At 37.8% G+C, this 24,638-nt stretch overlaps 2 protein-coding genes across 2 annotated transcripts; both read left to right on the top strand.

The window, feature by feature from the left end:
• The first annotated feature begins 142 nt into the window (after positions 1 to 142).
• hpse (heparanase) lies at positions 143 to 7,489 on the top strand. The gene is made up of 12 exons (XM_084136573.1): positions 143 to 542; positions 632 to 771; positions 1,297 to 1,425; positions 1,995 to 2,168; positions 2,261 to 2,432; positions 2,545 to 2,592; positions 2,679 to 2,772; positions 2,902 to 3,008; positions 4,169 to 4,283; positions 4,369 to 4,493; positions 4,591 to 4,743; positions 5,314 to 7,489. The coding sequence occupies exons 1-12, from the start codon at positions 325 to 327 to the stop codon at positions 5,471 to 5,473; spliced, it is 1,635 nt and encodes a 544-aa protein (XP_083992699.1). The 5' UTR covers positions 143 to 324; the 3' UTR covers positions 5,474 to 7,489.
• Positions 7,490 to 8,099: 610 nt separating this feature from the next.
• Positions 8,100 to 21,513, top strand: btc (betacellulin, epidermal growth factor family member). Its single transcript, XM_084136407.1, has 6 exons — positions 8,100 to 8,358; positions 8,762 to 8,866; positions 10,053 to 10,170; positions 10,251 to 10,397; positions 10,509 to 10,642; positions 20,453 to 21,513. The coding sequence occupies exons 1-5, from the start codon at positions 8,319 to 8,321 to the stop codon at positions 10,639 to 10,641; spliced, it is 543 nt and encodes a 180-aa protein (XP_083992533.1). The 5' UTR covers positions 8,100 to 8,318; the 3' UTR covers position 10,642; positions 20,453 to 21,513.
• Positions 21,514 to 24,638: the final 3,125 nt, after the last annotated feature.

Here is a 24,638-nt window from a genome sequence, read left to right as displayed (position 1 = left end):
CACGAGCATGTGTTATTTTATATCTTAACTATTTTACAACCACCAGTCAGTCACAAACAGCGTGTTACAATTCCAGCACTGCCTCATGTTGTGAGTTTCAGCCAATCAGGTAAGGTATGCAAAAAAATAAATAAGCTGAAGCCACGCCCAGGAGTCATTCAAACAATGTTAGTCATAAACTGGTTGCTATTTACAGTCAAACGAAAGAAAGAAGGAAGTTGGTGTTTGACAGTGGCAAAAAATATATGTATTTCTCTAATTTCGGATGAGCGCGTGAAGCAGATGCAGTCAACTACTGAATGAGGACACCGGCAGATTGAACAGATGAAGCCTGCATCCACAGCAGTTTCCACGATTGTCGCTCTTGTTTTGTTTCGCGCATTGTGTGCCGAGGCCAAACAAGTGATATCAGTCGAAGATGTTCAGTCCATCCGTGTTGATCTGGATCTGTCCAATGTTGTCCGAAGGGTGGACGAAAGGTTTCTCTCTGTGGCTATAGATGCGAGTTTAATAGCCGAGGAGAAGTTCATGAACCTACTGAAGTAAGTCCTTCAAAAGTTCTCTTGAAGCAGACCTCAAATAAATAAAGTTGTGATGTAACTTTAAAAGACGTGATATGATGTTTATGTAGTTCACCGAAGTTAAGAACCCTCGCCAAAGCCTTGATCCCAGCGTTTCTGCGATTTGGAGGTACCAAACAAGATTTTATGAAATTCAACCCACGCGGAAGATATTTTCAAGCAAGAGAAAACAGCAGCACCCCTGTTCTAGGTAAACTCTTTCACTTAGCGTCAATACATGAGTTAGTAAACCACATCCTCCAGTCAGAAAGCTGACTGCGGTGTGTTGTCATCTGACTTTAACAGCATGATTCCAGTTTTGCTTAATGAGGGAACAGTAAAGTGATTCACACTAATGTACTACAATGTCCATAAATAGCCTGTTGTATCTCAATTGTGTCGTTGCCCTCAAATTTATTTGGACACTTGAACTTTCGCTTTGGGCTTTTAACCAGCTGGGTCCAAGTTTATTTTAGTGCAAGTCAGTTCATTCACACTGTCTTCTTCGTAACTACTGATGTTCCACATCCGACATTGAAGTCGCCAGTATTGTCCAAATTCTTTTGTCAAGGTTTTGACCAATAATCATAAGTTAATTTAATGATAAAGCGATAATATACAACTTTTTATGGCCACTGTAGACATTACACTTAATATTTACCCATTTTTGTGTTTTTTATATTATTATTAGGCTATATGATTTATTTAATACGCACATCTGATGTCATTCCTACAGGAAATTTATGTAAGAGACTTGAATTGCCTCCATTGCTGGAAAATAGGTTAAAGCAAGAATGGGTCCTACAGTCAAAGACTTTACTTCAAGAGGAACTAGAGGGAAAATACAAAAAGACAAAATTCTCTGGTAAGTTTAATTCCATTTCTGTTAAATTATTACCTAATGGGGAATTTATCATGAGTCAGTTCAACAAAACAATGTACACTAGCACCACATAAATGGCAGTCCTTCCTTCTGGCCCATATTTGTATGTGTCATAGAAATACATAGGAACTGGTTTCACAGACAGGGCTTAGATAAAGCCAGGATTATGCCTTAGTTCAATTAGGGCATTTAAGTGGCTTTTATAAGCATGCCTTAGAAAAAAAAAAAACAGAACAGCTCAGACATGCTTTTTAGTGTGGGACTAGGCTTAAATCTTGTCTGTGAAACAGGGGGATAGTTATATTTTTAATAAAATGTATATATTATGTTTCCATGATCAGTTGTAAAGTTGCTTTAGTAACATATTTAATTCAACAACCTGATCAATACATCACAAAAACATTTGTGAGTCCATCAACTGATCCGAAACTCTCTCAGACTGGCCCTGGGCCATCATTATTGTTGAGCCCTGTATTCATGTATTCATATTTTTAATGATATCAAAAATTAAAACTGTCAAAGAGAAAATCAAGTGTCTGTCTTTCTTCCAGAATATGCTGTCGACCTGCTGTATGCCTTTGCAAACTGCTCTGGTTTGGACCTCATCTTTGGTTTGAATGCTTTGCTTCGAACCAGTGAAAACACATGGGACAGCGCGAATGCAGAACTTCTGTTGAAGTACTGTGAGTCCAGGGAGTATGTGATGTCTTGGGAGCTGGGGAATGGTAGGATTTGGGATATTTCTTTTTGATTAGTCTTGAAATTCTTATTTTTAATTATTTAAGTTGAATTCTCAGCATTAAATCTCTTGCTTTAGAGCCCAACAGCTATGAGAAAAAAGCTGGGATCAGAGTGGATGGGCACCAGCTCGGTCAGGATTTTGTCCATTTGCATCAAATCCTTCAGGAATCCGCGGTCTACAACTCAACAGGTCTATATGGACCAGATATTGGTCAGCCACGAGATCACCGCAAAGATTTGTTAACTGGGTTAGTGTTCAGAGAAAAGTTATTTTTTTTAAATATGTTTTCAGAGTAGCTTCTTGTCTTATAGATTTGGGTATCAAATAAAGGTGACATGGTTTAACATTTACTTTCATAGGTTTTTGGAGTCTGGAGCAGAGGCCATTACTGCATGCACCTGGCACCAGTAAGTTATGATTTATTTCCTTTTACAAAAATCTCAAATAATTGAGTCTTTGTACTGAACTTGTTTTCCATTTTCCTCCTTGACAGCTATTATGTGAATGGCAGAGACACATCTTTAGAGGATTTCCTTGACCCTCATGTGCTTGATACTCTGGCAACAAAAATCAATGAGGTCCTCGAGGTACCAGAGTAATTCTGCATGACACATTAAAATAAGAACTCTCTAGTGGTATCCAAATTTCTCACATTCAACAGGAAGAAATAGAGAGATAAATGAACTGAATTGAACTAATAAACATTCTGCCTTCAGACCACTGAATCTGTTTCTCCGGGGAAGAAGGTTTGGCTGGGAGAGACAAGCTCGGCATATGGTGGAGGTGCCTTTGGTCTATCAGACACATTTGTTGCTGGTTTCATGTGAGTTCATTTTTTCCCCACTTCAGACCAGTTTGAAGTTCATCAGTAAATTAAAGCTTCCAGTGTGTTTTAATGTGGATTTAAAGGTGCAGTAAGCAATTTCTGAGAAACACGATTGAAAGTGGATCAGAGCGAGCGCCACAAAACACTTGTAGCGAATCAGCAGTAGGGGGCGTGTCCACTCGTGATAGAGTAAGTGAGCGAGCGAGATTTGAAGAAAGACTGTAGATGGCTGAGAAACATAAACAAAAAAGTGCAGAGTAATATCACTGAAAACAGAAGGGTTATGATCAGGCAAGGGCTTTAGGACCCACGTCAATATTAGAAAAGCTTTTCAGCGCTGAAGAGACATAAGACACGCAGAGAGATGTTTATTTATTGTTCTTGTCGTTCGTTCATCTGTCATCTTCACATTATTTTTTGTGAAGCATTATTTTGCTTTGCTTCAACTATGATAATGAGACATCCACTTGCATTGTGTGTTTGTGCATTTTGGGGGCGGAGCAATGAAGGGAGGGGGTGTGTTTTATTGAGTTGATTTTAAATATTAAGTGTTTCTCATTTTCTCTTACTTTTAAATCAGTTTATACAAATGACAATAAAAATGGAAAAAAAATGGCAGTTCTCTATTATTTATATATGAGTTTCCATTTGTTGTAATTAGAAAATGAAATGGTTCTGCATTTAAGTTATAGTAATTATAATTAATTTTTCTAGTTTAGGGCTAGAATTTTTTATGCTGCATTAATTGGATCAAAAAATATTGTTAAAGAGTAATACTGTGAAATATTATTACAATCTCAAATAAACATTTTCTTTTTAAATGCATTTTAAAACAATTTTTTGCTGCCATTACTCCAGTCTTCAGTGTCACATGATCCTTCAGAAATCATATGCTGATTTGGTTCTCATTAAACATCTCTTATTATTATAAATCTTGAAAACTGTTGTGCTGCTTAATATTTATGTGGAAGCCATGCCACATTTAAGGATTTTTTGATGAATAGAAAGTACAAAAACAACAGCTATTATTTGAAATGTACATCTTTTGTAAAATTATAAATGTCTTTACGATCACCTTTGATCCATGTAATGCATCCTAGCTAAATAAATGCTTATTTTAAATTAAAATATATTTAAATCTGTTCTGTTTAATAAAGGTGGCTGGACAAACTGGGACTTGCTGCTAAGCTTGGTTTGGATGTCGTTATCAGACAGGTATTAATTGGTTCCGGCACGTACCATTTAGTGGATGATAACCTAGATCCCCTTCCAGTAAGTGTTTCTTATGTGTTTGATCTTTCTGGACTGTTCAATTAGTATTATTATTATTTTTTAAACTATTTTATACATATGGCAGGATTACTGGCTATCATTGCTTTACAAAAGGCTTGTTGGTCCAGAAGTCTTAAAAGCAGAAGTTCATACGAATTCTGGACTAAAGAAACCAATACGGGTATACCTTCATTGCACTAACAGAAAAAGGTACTTTTATTCTCCTGCTCACAATATTTTTTTATTTTATTTATTTTTTAAAGAAACAATGGTTAATCATTTTTGACATATCATATATCATTTCCAGTGCACATTACAGACAAGGTGCTGTGACCTTATTTGCTTTAAACCTAAACAAAAATGAAGCCACAATTAGTCTGCCTGCCCATATGGCCAACAGCACCATTGAAGAATTTGTTCTACAGTCGGCTGAGGCCGGAGAACAGAGCCTTTACTCCAGGTAATGTCTCATGATCTCACAATGTTTGGACTGGACTCCTATAAATCTGTTTGCTAGCAGAATATTAGAACCACTGTTTTACTTTTAATAGGTCACTTCTAATATCACCTCAAGACTGGTTAAAATCAGTCAGAAATGTGATTAAAAATAAATTGTGACCAGCTACGGGATCTAATATATACACATTTCTCTTATTTATTCATATAAATGTAAACCTAACATTTATTGAACCTGCTTAGTTGACACTCAACACTTAATATTCAATATTATTGATCTGACTGTATCAACGCTATTCTATGAGAACTGAACTGAGCTAAAGACATCATTTTTATGAACTAGTTTAATAATTGATGATCTTTACAATGGAACTGAATCAACACTGAACTGACTTCAGCTGAAATGCATCATTTTCACTGTAAAGCTGCTTTGAAACGATCTGTATTGTATAAAGCACTATATAAATAAAGGTGACTTGAGTTGAAAATTATTAAAGCATTTGAAAATGTTATGCATCAACTATCATAGTAACAACCTAAAGATTGTTAAATCCCACTTTTTGTCCATATCTAGGTCAGTCAAATTGAATGGGCAAGTGCTGAAGATGGTGGATGACCGAACACTTCCTCCACTGGAGGGACGTGAGCTGCCACCTGGAGCACACATCAAGCTGCCTGGCTTCTCATTTGCATTCTATGTTCTGACTGAAGCACGAGCTCCAGTATGCAAATGAGCGCAGATAAAGACTGCTTTCACTGGAGAATCAGGGACACAAAATGCGCAATGACAAAATATTATGCTTTGAGATTATTTATGTGAGGGAACTTCATCATTGAATGAAATTAATCAGTCTCAATATGAAATCAGCATGTTCTATTTATGAAAATGTATATTTATTATAAATATCGAGCTGTTTGACATATCGAAGTGATTGAGTGTCTGTGCAGACAGGCAGCCCTCTTCTATATAGCAATCAAGCCTTTTGATTCTTAGTCATTTTCTGTCTGTGTGATTCACGTCTGTGTGTGCAAAGCACTACATGCAGCTAAATTTAATGGTTGAGACATTTTGAGAATCCTTTCAAAGACAGACTTTAGAGCACTTGTTACGCTGTGTGTGGTGATGATTGTAGCAGAGAGTCTGTGTTAGAGGATTGAAATATCTGGGCTTAAGTGAGAACACAGCTGGTGTTAAGTACAGATAAATGTAGGCTACGCTCTGGATGCTTGTGTAAATCTGTGAAAGAAATCAATTCATTTAAATGTCGAGGAGGATTGTTACTGTATGACAAGTTTTGTCTTTTAAACATTTAACATTAAAAAAAATATTTAAAGAGCATTGTATTGAAAGAACATAACCTCATCTAAAATAAACCATTGAATGTCCGAAAGAGGGAAGCTATTCTTGTAATAGTGTTTTATTCGCAAGCCACCTGTCAGTTTAACAAGGGGATTTAAAAATCTTTTTGCAGAGAATTTCCAAATTATAGACAAATATGGAAAGGTTAAATTACTCAAACACTTATTTTGTGAATGAAAATGAGTGGATAAAGACAAAACCTTGCAGTGGGTGGTTTTGCCCACCTGGTGGCGATGTTTACTACAGTTGAGAGCCTGAATTGGTCAAGAATAATTTTGGAGGCTACATTATAGTTTGTGTATGAATGGAGACCTCAGGCATTATTCATTGTTGGTGATTTTGAGGTTTTAGTTTGGGATAAATCCTTTATCTTTTATTTGGCATACCCTTTGCCCAAAAGATTAAATAAAACATTTAAAAAGAAACATGCTATGGTAAATCATAAGTATGACAGTCAAATTTATGAGATAAAAAGTCAAAATTCTGAAATAAATATTGACCGTTTAATAAAAAATAAAAATAACATCACGAAATGTAGATTTTTTTTATGTCCTAACTGTTTTTTGAATTTTTGTCATAATTATGACCTTTTTATCACACAATTTTTACTGTTTTCTTAATAATTATGATTTAGTATCTTATAATGTCCTAATTATGGTTTACAGAAGCATAAAACCCTTTGATTTTTACTTTTAAAGTTTGGGTAAAGTAGTATATACATAACTAGCTGGTGAAAATATATTCCTCACATTGTTTTATCTTTGTTTTCAAGATATCTCTGTTGTTGTTATAGTCTATTGTAGCCTATTACTTGTTCAGTTCTAAATTATAAATCAATACATAAATAAATAATATGCCATCAGTCTGTACCATACGAGTTGGCCTACACATTTTACTGAAAATATGGTTGACATGCATCTCTCATGAACGCGCGTCGTAAGCTCTGCGGTGTCTGTGCTAAGTTGGCATTTGCTGAAGGGCTCGTTGTTTGCAGTGGAGCTTGGTAACACGGCTTGTGTACGACGGGGAGAGCAGACTCTGGCGACCCCTGCCAGTCACACATCTTCTCCATCTCCCACGAGAAATCCCACGGCCAATGAACACAGGTCCTCACTCCAGCAGCGTGGTGTGTCCACAGACTCTCAGCTTCATTAAGAGGCGCCGTCTGGAAACATGAGGGGATTTAGGCAACGTCAGAGACTCAGGCTTACCCTTGGGCTACCCTGACTGAAGTATACACACTAATGACTCAGTGAACCAGGGGTTTTCAAACTTTTTGATGCCTAGGGCACACAATTATGAACTGTGTTAAATTTTCCCCGTTCTTGTAAACATGTTGGTTGTTAATAAATCATATAGCCTTTAAAATAAATGAACATTGTCAGAACTTCCCCCGACCCCCCTTGTGGCTCAATAGGCTAATCTGAAAACGTTCTGCCTCTGACTTCTTTCTTTTTAATTTTTCTTCTGAGATTTCTTCTTTTTTCAACAAGCTGTCGGAGTTGGGTACTCCACTTCAAGGTCATAGCCTATGGTGTGATATAGGTCATTCAATTTTCAGCACTCAATAAAAATCCTCAATAAAAATTGAATGTGTGTTTGGCCTCTCTCTCTCTAAACCTTGCTGCCATTCTTTGCCTATGGCTATACTTTTTGTGACCAGGGGCTTTCAATGCGTGGTCTACTGCAAGGGATGTCAATTTTTTATTATTATATAAAACTATTTTTCTTGTGTAAAAAAAAAAAAAAAAAAAAGTAGCCTAAAGTAAAAGAAAACATGTAGCCTTATTTGTAATCTTTAAATGTAGCTAATCTGTGATTGAAAGTGAAATGTTTTTGCAATGTAAGCGTCATAACAAAGTAATGATATATGGTATCTGTATGTCATTATAGGGAATGCTCAATTTTATGCAATATGCATCAATATGATGCCTAATAAAAGGCATAATAATAATAATAATAATAATAATAAAATCCCAAAGTCATTCACACATAAAGGCGGGGGAAAACTCACTAGCACCTCCCACGCACGCCTTAATAATCGCTAGTCAATCTAGTTTCTCCTCGAAGCTTGAGGAAACCCGAAAGGAAACTTTGGGAAGACTGCTGAAAAGTTATTAGCGACTAAAATAATCGCTCTAAAATGAACGACATGACAACTGAATCTGAAGCAACACGGGGATCGAAGTCTTCAGTTTAACGCGCAACGCGAAATACAAATGGACAGGACGCGCATGTTGATTTGGGCAATAATCACAGGTACGATTCACCATTGTTGCTTTGTATTCAACGCCTTAAACTGTGCTCTGTTTGTCTACAAAGCAGCTTGTAGTTGTAGAAGTACCCGTTTGCCAACTTTTCCTTCTTTAAATAGCTCTTTATTTACTTGTATTTATTAATGTGCTCGTGATATCAAGAGTTGAGAGTCTAACTTATTTAACACTGTTATGCCAGTTTCTATTTTTAGCACTGGAATCCAGTTTATCACATTAGAAGACCTTCTATTGGTTAATCATAGAGGGAGGGATTTTAAAGTTTAACCACGATTAAGAGGCCTGTAACCCAGTGTAACATTTGCCTGGAATCCTGCAAAGCAATCTAATGCCACAGTTCTGGAGACATGCATGGAGCCACCTGTGATTTGTTTGTTGTCTGCCCTCAGCTGTTGTCCTATGCAAATACTCCCAGGCTGAATGGAATATCACAAATGCACAGGCGAATGGGACTGTGTCCTGCAATCCCCATGACAACAGCAGCAACTGCACTGGTAAATATCAATGGCACCCCAACCTGTTATTCTCAAATAATGGGTTAGCCAAGTTTGAGAGATTTTCCATTTCCACTGGGCATGACATAAAAGTCTTGATAGCTTGACCACCAGCTGAGGGGATAAATAGGGTATTAGATTAAGATATATTTTTATAGCATGAAAAAGATGGTGTTATTTGATCACAAAATTCTGTCAAAGCATTTGCTTAACATGAAGGATATTATAATCTGTTCACTGAGGAAAATTGGACTGTTATAATAATAATTCAGCTTCTTAGTCCCCTTCAAACCTTGTAATTTTATTTAAGAACTGATAATACTCTCAAGCTCAAGTTTAGCTTCTCTGTATAGCAGGTAATCATCAGATCATGTTACATGTTGCCAGAGGTTGTAATTAGACCCTTTCCCATTCAACTTTTAGTTCATTCTGAAGTCAGAGCTCAAGTTTCAGTTTCTGTAGAGCGGTCTCTTTTCTAGCTCAGTCCTTTGAACTGAGTTTGGCTTTTACAGTGCCTTGTATAACGACACACACAAAATATTGTAAATGAGTAAACGGGCAACCTTAATTACATTACTCTGTATTTTAAGGATGCACAATATATAGACTGTAACGGATCCACTGAAGTCGAGTCAGTTTTCTGAGCCCAAATGCAGTTTATTCCATAATTCAAAAAGTGCACAAACAAAGCAATAACTTGAAAATAAACATAGCTTAAACATTAACTTGACTAAGTATGGCATGGACATGAAACTCACAGCAGTGGACTACAGCATCAAATGATGACAAGGCTAGACTAAAACACAAGGCTTTTTTAAACTTCAGAATCCTGAAAAAAGTATCATAGTTTCCACAAAACATTAAGCAGCACAACTGTTGTCAACATTGATAGAAATAAGAAATATTTCATGATCACCAAATCATCATATTATAATGATTTCTGAAGGTTCATCTGACACTGGAAAGTAATGATGCTGAAAATTCAGCTTTTAAAAAAATATTAAAATAGAAAACTGTAAATTGTAATCATATTTAACAATATTTCTGTATTTTGACCAAATAAATGCAGTCTTGTTGAGCATAACAGACAGCTTTCAAAAACATTAAGAAATGATTGATCTTGCACTTTTGAACATTAGTTTACATGTTTGATGGTGATATGTATCCCTGTTTTAAATCTATACAGATTCAAAAGATGACCACAAATGGAGTGGTCACTTCTCTAAGTGTCCAAAGGAATATAAGCATTACTGTATCCATGGTGTTTGCCGTTTTGTGGAGGAGCAGAACACTCCTTCATGCAGGTGAGACTTTGACCTGTCCATCACTCAGCCAATCAGAGCTCAAGTAAAAGTTGAATAATTTTTTTTATACTTTTGCACAGATGTGAAACGGGATATATTGGCTCTAGGTGCGAATATCTTGATCTTAATTACCATGTGGCAGAACGAAGAAAAATAGTCATCGCATGTGTGGTCGCAGGATTGGTCTTTCTGATTTTGCTCATTGTCTTCATATGCGTCTGTACACAGTGAGTGATGTGTTACACTATTAAGAGCATTGTACCTTCAAGTGTCGGTCTTCAGTGTTTATTTAGTCTTAAATGTTGTTCTTTTTACCGTCTTCCTACTTTGTTTCACAGTAAACGATATAAACCATGTAGAAAGAAGAAGAGAAAAAAGGAAACAAGTGATGAAGATGAGAAGCTCAATTCACTAAATGCACATGAAGCTTTAGCTGCTCCGGTCGACACATGCGACACTAATGCTGTATGAAGTGAGTATTTATTCTTCTCTTGCCTCATTCATTTTGCATTAACCGCGTATTGCATTAGGGCCACTCTCTGTTCAGATCATGTAAAACAGTGGTTCTTATAGTTTAGGAATCTGATTTTAAATCGGATATCAAGTGACAACCCAATGCAATACCAAAATTGTTTATCATACAAAACAAAATATTTTAATTAATTGGTTTATTGTTGGTTTCTGAATGTCTCTTCATGCTGTTTGCAACTAATATTTCACTGCATAAAACACATTGTGTTCAGTACAAACTAGGGGTGGGACAAAATATTGATGGGGCGATATATCGTTGTCCTTCTCCGTGTGATACGAGAATCATTACACTGGCGCCAAATATCAATATTTTATATATTAATAAAATAAGGTGCTCTAAATAGATTTCCCTGCTCCTAGCATCACTACTTTATGGCTCCTCGAGGTGGCACTCAAAACATGAATGAAGGAAGCGTGAACATAAATTAACTAGCCTAAGAAAAAGAGGTTTTTAACGGGATGGCAGACAGCAGTGTGAGTAAAATAATAGATGCCTCAGCCACGTTTAAGTTCAAAGTCTGGATGCACTTCGGCTTTTATACCATTGATGGGACAAACAAAATCAACAGAGTACGCAATAAACAAGAACTGCCTGGTAAAAGTAAAGTGCACTGGTAATACCATGAACATGCAAAGACACTTGGAACTCCATTACCCTGATCTCATTGAAAATGTTTAATTTACTTTAAATGTTTAATTTAATTTACAGACTGAAAAACTTTTTGTGTTGTTTTCTAACAGTTTGGATTTGAATAAAGAGAGAAAACCTGGACTTAACCTTTTCACAAGCATTTTGTTTTCATAGTTGGACAGATATGGTAATCTGTCATTATAGGATTGTCTAGCAATATATTGATTATCGCAGAATTGCTGTATCGTGATATCGGTATCGTGAGCCATGTATCGTATCCTATCGTGAGGTACCCCTCGTGATTCCCACCCCCAGTACAAACCACATTTATCTGTTTTTAAATGAACCTGTATGTAATGGCTTTCCAATGCCGTTGCCGTTGATGATAGGAGTAAGCAAGTTTAGAACGCGTACAAACAGAGTCCATGCAGACGGATGTAGATACAAACAAATGTCTTTCTTTATTACTTGTACTCCATTAAACATGATCTCAAAACTTCTTGTGGCCTTTCCTTGTTCACACGTACACACAAAGCCATTCCTTATAGACAGCATAAAACTAAAAATCCACCTTGCGAGCTACTCTGAGCTAAAACTGTGTGCTTCCCAATTACCAACGCACACACTTGTTGCTCAGGTGCTCTAATTATACACAGCTACAGCACCACCCAGTGGACAAAAACTTTACCATCCAACAAATGGCTCCTACACACCGGCCCCTTAATTGATTATGACATATTGACATAATTACAAATTCATACAAAATGGAGCCATAGATACCAATTCAAGTTTTGTAAAAATGTATGTAGAGGACAGTAAATTCAAACACTTAAACACTGCTGAATGCCCTTTTTTAGTATGCTTCAAATAAAAGGCAAAGCTTGCTAATTGGACGTTCTAATTGGACGTTGCTAAACGTACCAAACCCTTGTTGTCAGGGTAGGTCTCCACGACTCTTCCAAGTAGCCATGAACCATGTGGCGCTTTAGAATCCGCAATAATCACAACATCTCTGGGGGTCTTCGTTCTTTGTTCCAGTTTTGTCTCTTTTGCAACAAGGGTAAGTATTCCTGTACCCATCGTTTCCAAAAGAGATTGGAAATATATTGCACCTGTCTCCATCTCTTTTTGGCATACAGATCAGATCTTTCAAACAACACAGGTGGCAATGCAGGATTTCCTCTCATAAGCCAAATGTGATTTGGTATGAGGGCTTCCAAATCATTAGGATCATTGGATAGTTTAGAGAGAGGTTGATCGTTCAAAATAGCTTCCGCTTCACACAAGACAGTCTGCAGGGCTTCGTCATCCAATGTTTGTTGTCGAAGGACTGCACAAAGAATTTGTCTCACCATTCGAACTATGCGCTCCCATACTCCACCGAAATGAGAGCCTGTAGGAGGATTGAAGCTCCACTGAACTCCCTTCTGCAGTAAGGCCCTTTGAACCCTTTCGTTGTTTAATGCAGTGAGAGCCTCCTTTAACTCCCGCTCAGCTCCGATGAAGTTCGTCCCGTTATCAGACCTCATGTGAATGACCTGTCCACAACTACAGACAAATCTGCGTAAGGCATTAATGCAGGAGTCTGTATCTAGCGAGTATGCCATTTCCAAATGGACAGCTCTACTTGCCATGCAAGTAAAAATCACTCTATAGCATTTCACTTTACTTCGTCCCCTTTTCACTTCAACGGGCCCCAAAAAATCCACTCCATGTTAGTAAAAGGTGGCAGGTCAGGGGTGATCCTTTCCACTGGAAGGTCTGCCATCTTCTGTTCACCCAACTTCCCCTTATAACGTCTACAGATGACACACTTGGAAATGATCTTTCTTGCAACAGAGTTGGCATTTGTAATCCAATACTTAAACCGGAGCTTGGAAAGCATCTGATTTCTGCCACTATGACCCAACTGTTCATGAATGTCTCGAAGTATGAGTTGGACTCGTTTTGTAACAAAGCAGTTTTAATGCTATTTTTGAGGCGTTTTTCAGAAGCGGACAACTCAACTTCATAATAAGTAGCCAATTCCAAAAGTTGCTCCTTTTTAAGATTATTAAACGCCTCTACCGAGGGGTTTTCAGCAAACTCCTGAACTATAGACATGATCAGTATAACAACAAAATAAACAAAACAATACTACAGGCTGCTACACCACTACAGGGAAAAAACGAAGTGATCAAAAATCCCCCAAAAAATGACCACAAAATTTTAACATAACCAACCACGCCACAATACTGACAAGCTGAGGAAAAGTTAGACATACGAATGGGCTAAAACCCCCCAAAAAATCTCTGCAGCCAACAAAAGTTTAAACTCAACCTCAGCCTGTTTAAACACTACATTATACAGTGCATTATCAAATCACTAAAGCGACATACAAAACAAGCGAGTACCAAAAGACTGGGAGATTCACTGCACCCCAACCCCTACTTACCTACCCAAAAAACTAAACTTAGCCTCACTAGTCTTCAGTGGATCCCCTACCCGGTGTACATTAAACGTTAAGCTCGTGAGGACGTAGCAGACCGATTGCGCAGTCTACTACAACCCCCGAAACGTACCGACTAAGGATACCACCAAAAATAATGAAACTAAAATAATAAAGTGGCAAACTCCGTGTCTGCCCGATGACTTACTTATTGAGGTGCACGCTCCTCTACCCAAAATATATATGGTACTCACCAACAAAAGCCGCTCACAAAAACATTACTTCCTACTTAATTCAAAACCGGACGAGCCCCCAAATGTTACGATCAGGCACACTAACCGCAACATAAAATGAATGCAACGTCAGTTGGACTCGTTTTGTCTAGGGGTTTATTAAACAAAGAATAAATAAATTGCCAACAAAACAGAATATGGGAGATCAACTACAACAAAAGATGCAGGAAGGTCAATCATTGGCGTGGTTGCCGGAACACAGATCTCCACCCTCTCCACGGAATGACTGATGTTTTAAAGGGTGTCTCTCCGCCCACTCATTATCGATCACACCTGCACACAATAATAAACAATAACAGAGCAGCCAAACAGAGAAAAAGGAAACACAGGTAGTGGAGGGACATAACACACCCCCACACCAAAATGGTGACTCCAGTCACCATAATCAAACAAACATGCTGATCTTTAGATAACAAGATGGAATGTTTTATTTCAATCAGCATAGCTGACTTACCAAGTCTTCCTCCCACTAGCAACAGTCCATCACACAACACAGGATCCAAACTATAGACAGTACTGTTTCTTTTAACACCAACATTTCTACCCTTAAGCTCAGCAATTTCCTCTTGGAATTGATCCTGTTGACTCAAACGAATTATGCCATTCTCAGCCATAGACAGATCAGTCAAACTTTGTCTGCCCAGAGATGCTTTAAATTCCTGTAATTTTACATCTACAGCAACACTACCAATCTGCTCCAAAGATAGCTCCTTTCGTTTACGACTCGGCTCCATCAGAAGTTTCTGCAGTTTCAAATACCTAGCAACTGCAACTTTCAGACGTTTCCATTCTGAGAAGAAATGAATAAGTTGACTTGTGGCATTCTGTCCATTCTGTAAGGCCACAGCATTGACTTTCAACTTTTTAATCTCTGGGTCATCAGTAAATATCAGATCACTTGTTGGAAACTGTGTCTCACTCGGCTTCCAGAGAAAGCTGGGACCATCAATCCATCGCTTATTGCTCAGAAAATCTTTTGCTTTCAATCCACGAGATGCATCATCTGCTGGAGTTTCTTTAGTGGGCACGTATCTCCACTGTTGAGGTTGTGTTGTCTGATATGTAAGACACTCTATTAGCGACGAATGTATGAAACCGTTTGTCCTCATTCTTGATGTAATTAAGGACAGTCATGCTGTCAGTCCAAAAGACAGAATCTTCCAATGAAAGTTGCAGCTCCCTCTTTAGCATGATGTCAACCTTGACAGCCAGGACAGCCGCTTTAAGTTCCAAATGAGGTACGGTCACTGGTTTCAGTGGTGTTACTCTAGCCTTGCCCAGCAAGAAAGCCACATGTACCTTGTTTGTACTGTTCTGCATCTCAAGATAGGAAACTGTGCCGTATCCATCTTCGCAAGCATCAACAAAGTGATGTAAACAAGCTAGGGCAGTTCAAATTCCATGGGTTTAAAACATCTGTTCACCTGGAATTCTGCAATTCTGTCCAATTCAAAAATCCAATGGTTCCATTTCTTCTGGAGGATCGATGGTATGGCATCATCTCACCTCCTTTTTGACAGAGAACAGTGAGATTTTTAACCATAGAGATGGCCACTTCCTCAGAAGAGACGCTTTTCAGACAGTCATCTACATAAAAGTTATTGTTGATGGTTTCAATTACCTCAGCTGGAAAGTCTGCTTGATTGTCCTTTGCGGTCTGTTTCAAGGCAACTTGGAGAAGACACAGCTCCGAAAAGTCATCCTAAATGTAATGGGCTCTCTTGTCAATTCTCCATCAGGCCACCACAAGAACCGAAGAAAATCAACCTCTTCTTTAGCCACTTTAACTTGATCGACCATTGCTTCAATGTCAGCCATGAAGGATACTGGTTCTTGCCTGAATCTCATCAGCACACCTACCAAAGAATTGTTAAGGTTAAGGCCTTGCAACAATTGACTATTAAGTGATGTTCCTTTATATGTTGCTCCACAGTCAAACACAACTCCAAGCTCTTCTTAGGATGAAACACCCCGTGATGAGGAATGTACCAAACTTTGCCATCCAAACGATCTAGTTGGTGAGATGGTACCTTCTCTGCATAACCTTGAAGTACAACATTAGCAAGAAAATGAGAGTACTTCTCATGAAACCCTTTGTTTGTTTCCAGTTTCCTTTTCAGGCCATTTAATCGTTGCCTAGCAACACAGAAGTTGTCAGGTAATGACATTATCTGTCTTGAATGGCAATTTTAGGCTATAATGTCCATCCTGGAGCATGACTGTACGGGTCATTATGTCCACAAACCAAAGATCTTCCCTTGACATTTCTCTTTCATCAGCAGTCCTTTCGCTGAAATCATGATTGAAATAATTGTTGAGCAGCTCCTTCAATTTAACAACAGAAATTCTGTTAACAGAAACCGCAGAATGCCCACTGATTTCCAGTCCATCAATAACATTGCAGACACAGATTGTTCCTGACCCATGGTACAAAGAAGAATGTTGACCTTCTTTCCACTCAGATTCAGCTCGTTTATTAGATGTTCTGAACAAAAAGTAGCTGAGCTTCCCGGGTCCAGAAAAGCATAGGTCTGCATCACGTTGTTACCTGTAATAGCTTTCACTTGAACCGGTATGATTGGCATTAAACTCCTCTCACTACCAGCCCCTGTATGACCACAAGTTTGAGCAGACACTACTTTACGCCTTTCCTCTAACTCTTTCACCGTTACCTCCTTGCAATATATGTGCAGGTTAATCGGATGTGCTTCTCCACAAACATCACAAATCAAACGATTGTCACATTCCTAACTCGTATGTCCTGTCTTTAGACAACCAAAACAAATTCCCTTGTCTTTCAAGAATTCAATCTTGTCTCGTTTAGTCTCCTTCAAAGCAAAACATCTTTCCAATGGATGTTGATTTGCACAGAACAAACAGTTTCCATTAGACTTGGATACAGAGCCGTATCCTTGCTGTGATGACACAATGTCAGTTTTCTTAGATGGAACTGAAACAGCAACATCAGTGGCGAAACTATTCCCTCTAAATGTCTTGCGCACTTGGGTTTTGAATTTACATGTGCCTTGTTTGTCCTGGATATCTCCAAACACAGGATCAGATGCCACCTTAACCTGTTTTTCAACAAACTCGACGATGTGTGAGAACTTTGCTCTGCCTTGACTGGACTCCATAATCTCACAAGTCTGAGCACTCCATTGCTCTCTCAGCTTGTAAGGTAACTTTGTTACAACAATCTTCATGTTGCTAGGCATGTTAAGTTCTTGCATGTATGTAAGTTCATCGATGGTATTGCAACATGTACGCAAAAACAAAGCATAAGCCTGTAATCCCTGCACATTCTCGGCCTTTAAAGTGGGCCAGCCCAAGGCTTTCTCCAGATAGGCAGTAGTTACCTTGAATTCATTACCAAAATGTTCTTTTAATAATCTTTTGGCCAATGCATATCCTCTGTCTGGGGCCATATATTGGCAACTGCAGACTAGGTCTTTAGGCTGCCCCCTAGTAAACTGCTTGAGAAAATACAAACCATCCTTTTCATTACTAGTTTTCTCTTCAATGCCATGTTCAAATGCTCTGATAAATGCAATATACTGCAATGGGTCACCATCAAAGACTGGGATCTCTCTTTTTGGTAAGATATGAGGATTTCCATGCTGTTGAATAAGATAAGATGTTAATTCCTCTTGTCTTTTTAAGACTTCAAGCAGGGGATCAGATTGTAAGATTGTTGAGCTGTGTGGAATATTTGTTGATTTCTCCATCCTTTCCTTTGATTCTTTGTTATAACTTGCGATGCAGAGACATCAACTGCTCCAGCTGTATTCATTGGCATTGAATTCACTGGTACATATTCATTTGCATCGGGATTCAAACACTTGGGCCGAGAAGAATCAAACTTGAGTTTATCAGTTGCATTAATCACACTTGATTTGAACTTGAATTGCGTGAACATTTGCTTTGATTATCAGACTTTTGCAACACAGCGATCTTTGCGTTTGAAGCTGCTATTTGAGCATCCAACTCCAATTGTTCTTTTTTTCTGTCTCAAATCCTCCTGAGCTTCAATGGCATGTTTGGCCTTCAATGCAGCAGCATGTGCCATAAGTGCAGCCTTTTCTGCCTCCGCTTGATGAACTGCTGTGTGAGCTGCGTTTACTACGTTTGGAGGTAGCATGAGACACATTTGAGACGCTGTCTCCCAGACCAACGTCACTACATACTTCACCCACTTCAGAGCTTTTCTGACCTTATACTGTGCCTGATAACCATTTATTCACATGTTCAATGAACTCATTATTTGGTATCATCTTAGCTTTAAACCATATTTCATGTTTTTCAGCTTCATCAACAGGTAAAATAACCAACAGTGACTCATGTGCTTCTTTAGCCTCTGAACATAACCTCTTAAAATCTTCCAAAGCCAAGCGTACCTCAGGTTCATATTCTTTATCTTCATAGATTAACCTATTAATTAACTCTATTAGTTTCTGAGCCTTGTTTAACTTACCCTTTCTCAAGTTTTTCCATTAAAGCCTTAGCTGTTAATTTAACAGGTCTTTTCAATCTTTCAGACTCGTTTTCAACATTAGGCAGGTTTTAATTTGACTTATTAAACCCTTTAGCATTCATAGACCTTTCATTTTCCATTTTGCAAACAATTGTGAACAAACATACAATTCAAACACACAAACAATGTTCGTCGGTCTTTGGCAACCAATGCTTTGGAATTACGCGATTTTGTGCGCACAATATCACATGGCCATGTTAATGCTGCAACAACGTACCTACAATCCAGTCGATCGGCCCTTTAACAGCCAGATGAGCGCGTGGCGTAAATCCAATGATGAAACCAGCAAGGGGGGAAAATATAATCCAAAATGAATCCACTGAGTTAAATCCAAGGCTTGAATCCAGCCAGACATCTTGACGATCCTCACGTGCAGCAACACAGACTTTATCCAAACAGCCTCCCTCTGTCCGTCGAAACAAACGTGTTGACTTTTACTCCAGACGATCTCCTTTATCCAGTGAAGCACAGTTTTTTTACTTTTTGTAATGGCTTTCCAATGCCGTTGCTGTTGATAATAGGAGTAAGCAAGTTTAGAACGCATACAAACAGAGTCCATGCAGACGGATGTAGATACAAACAAATGTCTTTCTTTATTACTTGTGCTCCATTAAACATGATCTCAAAACTTGTGGCCTTTCCTTGTTCACACGTACACACAAAGCCATTCCTTATAGACAGCATAAAACTAAAAATCCACCTTGCGAGCTACTCTGCCGTGTGGTCAAAAACTGTGTGCTTCCCAATTACCAACCCACACACTTGTTGCTCAGGCACCACACAGTGGACAAAAACTTTACCATCCAACAAATGGCTCCTACACTGTATTTAATGAAATCGGTGTTATATTTTATTTTATCTGACATAGTTTTGTAAAAAAAAATTATAGGGTATGTTTATACGACAACGATGTACTAAAAACAGAAATGTTTTTCCTTTGCTTTTTTTGTGTGCAGATGAAAATGTTGTCAAAACGATCACCGTTCACAAGGATCCGCAAAAATAGCTAAAAACGCTGTATTCTGCATGCCAGGCCAGTAGTTGGCGATGTCACTTTGTAAAGAAACACTACATGCCTATAGACTACACACATAATACGCATTAGCATTACATCACCCGTTTCTCAAAATCGCGTCACGATTTCAAAAGTTTTCAGATTTCAGGCCACCAAAACGTCGTTGTATAAGTTAACAGCCAACACGCATAAAAAGTTTCCCATTTTCAGTTGAAAATGGTGTCGTGTAAATGGCCCCTTAGGATGTCTATATTGGCATCTGATGAATTTGTCTAGCCTTTATTAAAGGGATAGTGCACCCAAAACATTTTTAATTCTATAATCATTTACTCTCCCTTATGTCAATCCAAAACTTTTATGAGTTTGAGCATTAAAGATCAAAATATCACAATTTTATTTGGATGCACAAGTGTTGACGCCAGTTTTCTCCTTTTAATTAGAGAATATATATTTTTATGTATATATATTTTTATTTTATTTTTTTTTTACTGCTTGATCCACTATCATAACCACTTGTTCTCTGATTCTTATTCAACAAAATGTCCATCTTATTATAACATTAAATATTTGCTCCAATCAGAAATTGATCTGTATTTTGTACCAAGCTCTATAAAACTGCATGACCGTTTTTCCATACCATACAAGGACCTTGACTAGTCATACTCACTTAGTTCATGCTAAAAGCATTTTAGATGTGCACAGCAAGCTCTGTAAAGGAAAGTATGGACACAATAACCAAAATGCTTGTTTGACATGTGTGGATATATTGTGACGCTGTTCAGACCTTGGTTGCTAGGAAGTCAAGTCAAATTTTAGTTCAAATAGATGGGTCTAATTATCTTTTTTGTTTCAGTAAAAACAGTGAAGTGATCCTGCCAGGGTTGGGAATGGCCTGGAAATGTGGACTTGTCCTGCCAAGTGATGAATGCAGTGCTTTACAGTATAATCCTGAGTGGACTTTAAATGAATTTGGGAGATATGGTGTGTCAGGCAACCTTTGCCATTTTGTGTGCTACTGTTTACCTCATTCTTCATGCCACAAAAGATTTGTATACTTGTCAGAAAAAAAGTGCCGATGAACTGAACAAATATGCCTTCAGAGTGGCTGTAATGACAAATTGGTGCCGTTCAATATGCTGAATGCAAACAAAGCCTATCCATGTTGGTTTAGATATCGGCCTATTTCTATTGCATACGAAGCACAGAATATTGAAAGAAGTTTCCATATAATGTTAAATTGAAAATTAAATTATAACAGTTTAAACAGTTTCTGGAAGTAGTTCTCCTGACAGTAACGGACCAAAATCTTATATATTATGTAAATAAATAAGTAAATTATGTAAGTAAATTGTGGAGGAAAATTACCTTGTATATATGTGACAAAGTATTTTTGTTTTCTTTATTTAGCTTTTTGACAGAAAAGTATAATAAATAAATAAAAAATGTGCAATTTGTTCAAAAATATTTAGTGATAAACTTTTTTAATGAAAAATAATAATTTTATATATTTGTGTTCTGTTCAGAAATGTTCAGTTTGGAAATGTTATTTGCTGGTGATGTAAAGTTAGGTGTATGTTTCACATGCTGTTCAGATTTCTATTGTAAGCACTAAACGTTTGAGATTTTCTTTAAATGCAAAGCTATATTTACTTCATACCATAAAATGTCTTTATAAAGTAATTCATGTGAGTATTGTTACACAAGAAAGTCTGATTTTCAGTGGGTGCTCCAGTTGGTTTAAGAGATTTTAAGATTTTTTTTTTGGAAAATGTAAACGCTTGCATTATTTTCTGTAAACAAGGTGAATGTAGCACATAAACTGATCATTTCTTCACGCCAAGGTGGAAAATGTCCATGGAATGTGCAAAGATGCTTGGTTAGAATAAACTGTCGTCCAGTCCTGCTTTCAAGAAATGTTCCATCTGCTTAATTGTTTTTTGCCCTAGTTTCAACTGCCCTCAAACATCCAGTCTGTGGGATTATTTAACCGTTATCATTATAGATAAAGCTTTGAAGAGGTCGTAAGAACTTTTATTACTCATAAGTTTTTGAAGCTTCAGTCTGTGCTGATGCCAATAGAAACTGGCTGGTGTGACCAGCACGGGCAGACCTCGTGTTTCAACACAGCCATAAATAGCTCTTCTTGGCTTGATGTCAGTGATTGGAGAAGGACAGGAATCCAGCACCTCAGTTGGTGGGACCTTGTGAGTTGGAAGTTTTTCCATGATATTTATCAGAGCTGTGTCAAATGCAACAGAACATCACTTAACCAGACAACAGTATGCATTGATTTCAAGCCTGAGTTTTTGATATTTTCAAAAGTATTTTTTGTTGCAAGATGTAAAGCCTGTGATAGATCATATGTGACCCTGGACCACAAAACCAGTCTTATGGGTGATTTATACATCATCCGAAAGCTGAATAAATAAGCTTTCAATTGATGTATGGATTGTTAGGATAGGACAATATTTGGCCGAGATACAACTATTTGAAAATCTGGAATCTGAGGGTGCAAAAAAATCTAAATATTGAGAAAATCGCCTTTAAATTTGTCCATTTATGTTTGCGATTGTGGTGCATCCACTCACAAAAATACATTTTTGATATATTTAAGGTAGGAAATTTACAAAATATCTTCATGGATCATGATCTTCACTTAATATCCTAATGATTTTTGGCATAAAAGAAAAATCGATAATTTTGACCCATACAGTGTTTTGTTGGCTATTGCCACAAATATACCCGTGCGACTTATGACTGGTTTTGTGGTCCAGGGTCACATGTGATCTAAGGCCCATTTAAACTTTTGTTCCACCTGTAGCAATGACCTGTGTTGAATGTCTCATTCGGCCGAATTTCCCCTGAACTAAAGCAGCAGGAAATGAAAATGTAAGGCGTGTCTCAAAGTGAATGAAATGGGTAACCGATACAACACTCTTTCTGAAAGAGTAAAGAGATCACTCACCTTTTTTCTCAAAAAAATACAAATAAATTCTCTTCTTAAAGTGAGACAGTAAGTTGAACTTGAGAATCAGTCAGATTTGTGAGAATTACTCAGACTGCTTTTGTGAACTGAATCAACTGATTCATTGACAAGACAAACTCAAAAAACAATTAAAATAATTTTTAGAAGAACTAGATGTTTTGTGAATAATTACTTAAATTAAGCTATTCAATTGCTTCAGAAGACTTAAAATATAGTTTTTTCACCCCATGCCAAAAAGAGTCCAACTGGGGAGGAAGGACGGGCACCCTGGAGTGATGGAAGGTAACAGGCAGGTGTCCAGGTTGGTGCCGGCAGGCTAGGAAGCCTCCAGGGTGATACCGGCGATATAGGAGCCAGAGGGGCGCCCCCTCCAAAATTTTCTTGGGAGGATCTATGGGGTTGTGAACCAGAGCGGACTCTGGAGCAGGCTCTGGACTTTCAGTCTCTGGAACGGACTCAGGGATTTGCTTCATTGAAACCATCTCTGAGATTTCACTCACTGGAACGGACTCAGGAATTTCACTAACTGGAATGGACTCGGAAATTTCTCTCACTGAAACGGACTCGGGAATTTATTATTTATAAATTTTTATGCTCTCAGGATGGGACTGGATTGAGCGTGTGTAGTGTCATCTTTAACTTAATCACGAAATCAGAACCATTTTGCCCAAGGATGTAGTTAATATAATTAAGTAAGGGTAGATAACATTTCGCTGGAGCAAGAAACTGAAATAAATCATCCAGTCCCATCCGAAAGCAAGCATTGAGCATAGAATTGCTCCAGCTCACCAGATGGGAACACTCCAAAAAGTCCTCCACATACCGCTCTAGAGGCTGACCGTTCTGGCAGATGGTGTACAGGAGATGGTCCTCACACCACTTTCTAGCCTCAGTAAGATCCATGCTTGAGTTTTTAGCCCTATTCAGACAGGACTTGTTTTCCAGGGGGTTGTTAGAGAAATTCATGTTTCACAGACGTACTTTGTGATTTTAGTCCCATCTGAATCTGCCAACTCTGTGTTTTTCCTCACACAACCTCTGTAAAAATTCCAGAGCAAATTACCTACTGTTTTTTGGCAAACTCAACGGTCCTCTGAAAAATCCAATCCCGTCCGAATGCGAATGTCTGTGATTGCTGATGTTGTATTATTCTAATGCTTCTCCTCATGTTTTTGACTTACCTTTTGTGCACCAATCTTCAGCATGCTTCCATTTAGTTTCAATATGGATGCTATCAGATGGGAAAAAAAAACATTATAAAATTAATAACTAGAGTCAAATCGTGGAAACTGCAAAGACTACCCATTTTAATATCAGTGTCAGGTAAGAGTAAGATACTTGTCTAGATTTCTCTGCTTGCTTATGTGGGTTTATTATAAACAGCCACTTCTATGAACTCGTGACATTTACTTAAATAGGCCTATACGAAGGAGCAGTTGAATGCTTGAATTGGATTGCTTGACACACATGCAATTATTTTCAGGGAAATGTTATATGAACAAATAATAAATGAAAAGACATATACGTCATATTCACACAAGCACAGCAGATGACCTTCTGTAACACCCATATATAGAGAAAACATTCACCTCTGTAATAAACACGGAGATGTTAGTCCTGCCTGAATCAGTACATGAAATGTCACAGACGTCGAGTGATAATTGTAACTCAAACGTCCTTTAAAAAACTAGTCCCGTCCGAATAAGGTATTTGTTGGGTCCTGGATTCTGTCACGGTGGGTGGCTGTAATGAAGGTGCATGACAATGTAGTAAATTAAATAGTCTTTTAATTGTAAATGGAAACACACTGGAGATAAACTTGAAGACACAGAATAGAACAACCACTTCAACATAGACATAAAACAATCAAGGAACCGACTGAAACTGAGATCTTAAGTACAGAGGAGCTAACGGGTTAATTAACAAGGAACAGGTGAATGAGATGAATCAATGAAACACTTGGGAAAACTGGGTCAATGGAAAACTAGCAAACAGAAAGTGAACACAATGAAAACAAAGACAAAACAAAACCCTGACAAGTAATACCCCCATA

Source organism: Abramis brama, assembly GCF_963993115.1.
Source record: "Abramis brama genome assembly, chromosome: 15".
NCBI lineage: Eukaryota > Metazoa > Chordata > Actinopteri > Cypriniformes > Leuciscidae > Abramis > Abramis brama.
This window is presented reverse-complemented; position numbering and strand designations above follow the sequence as displayed.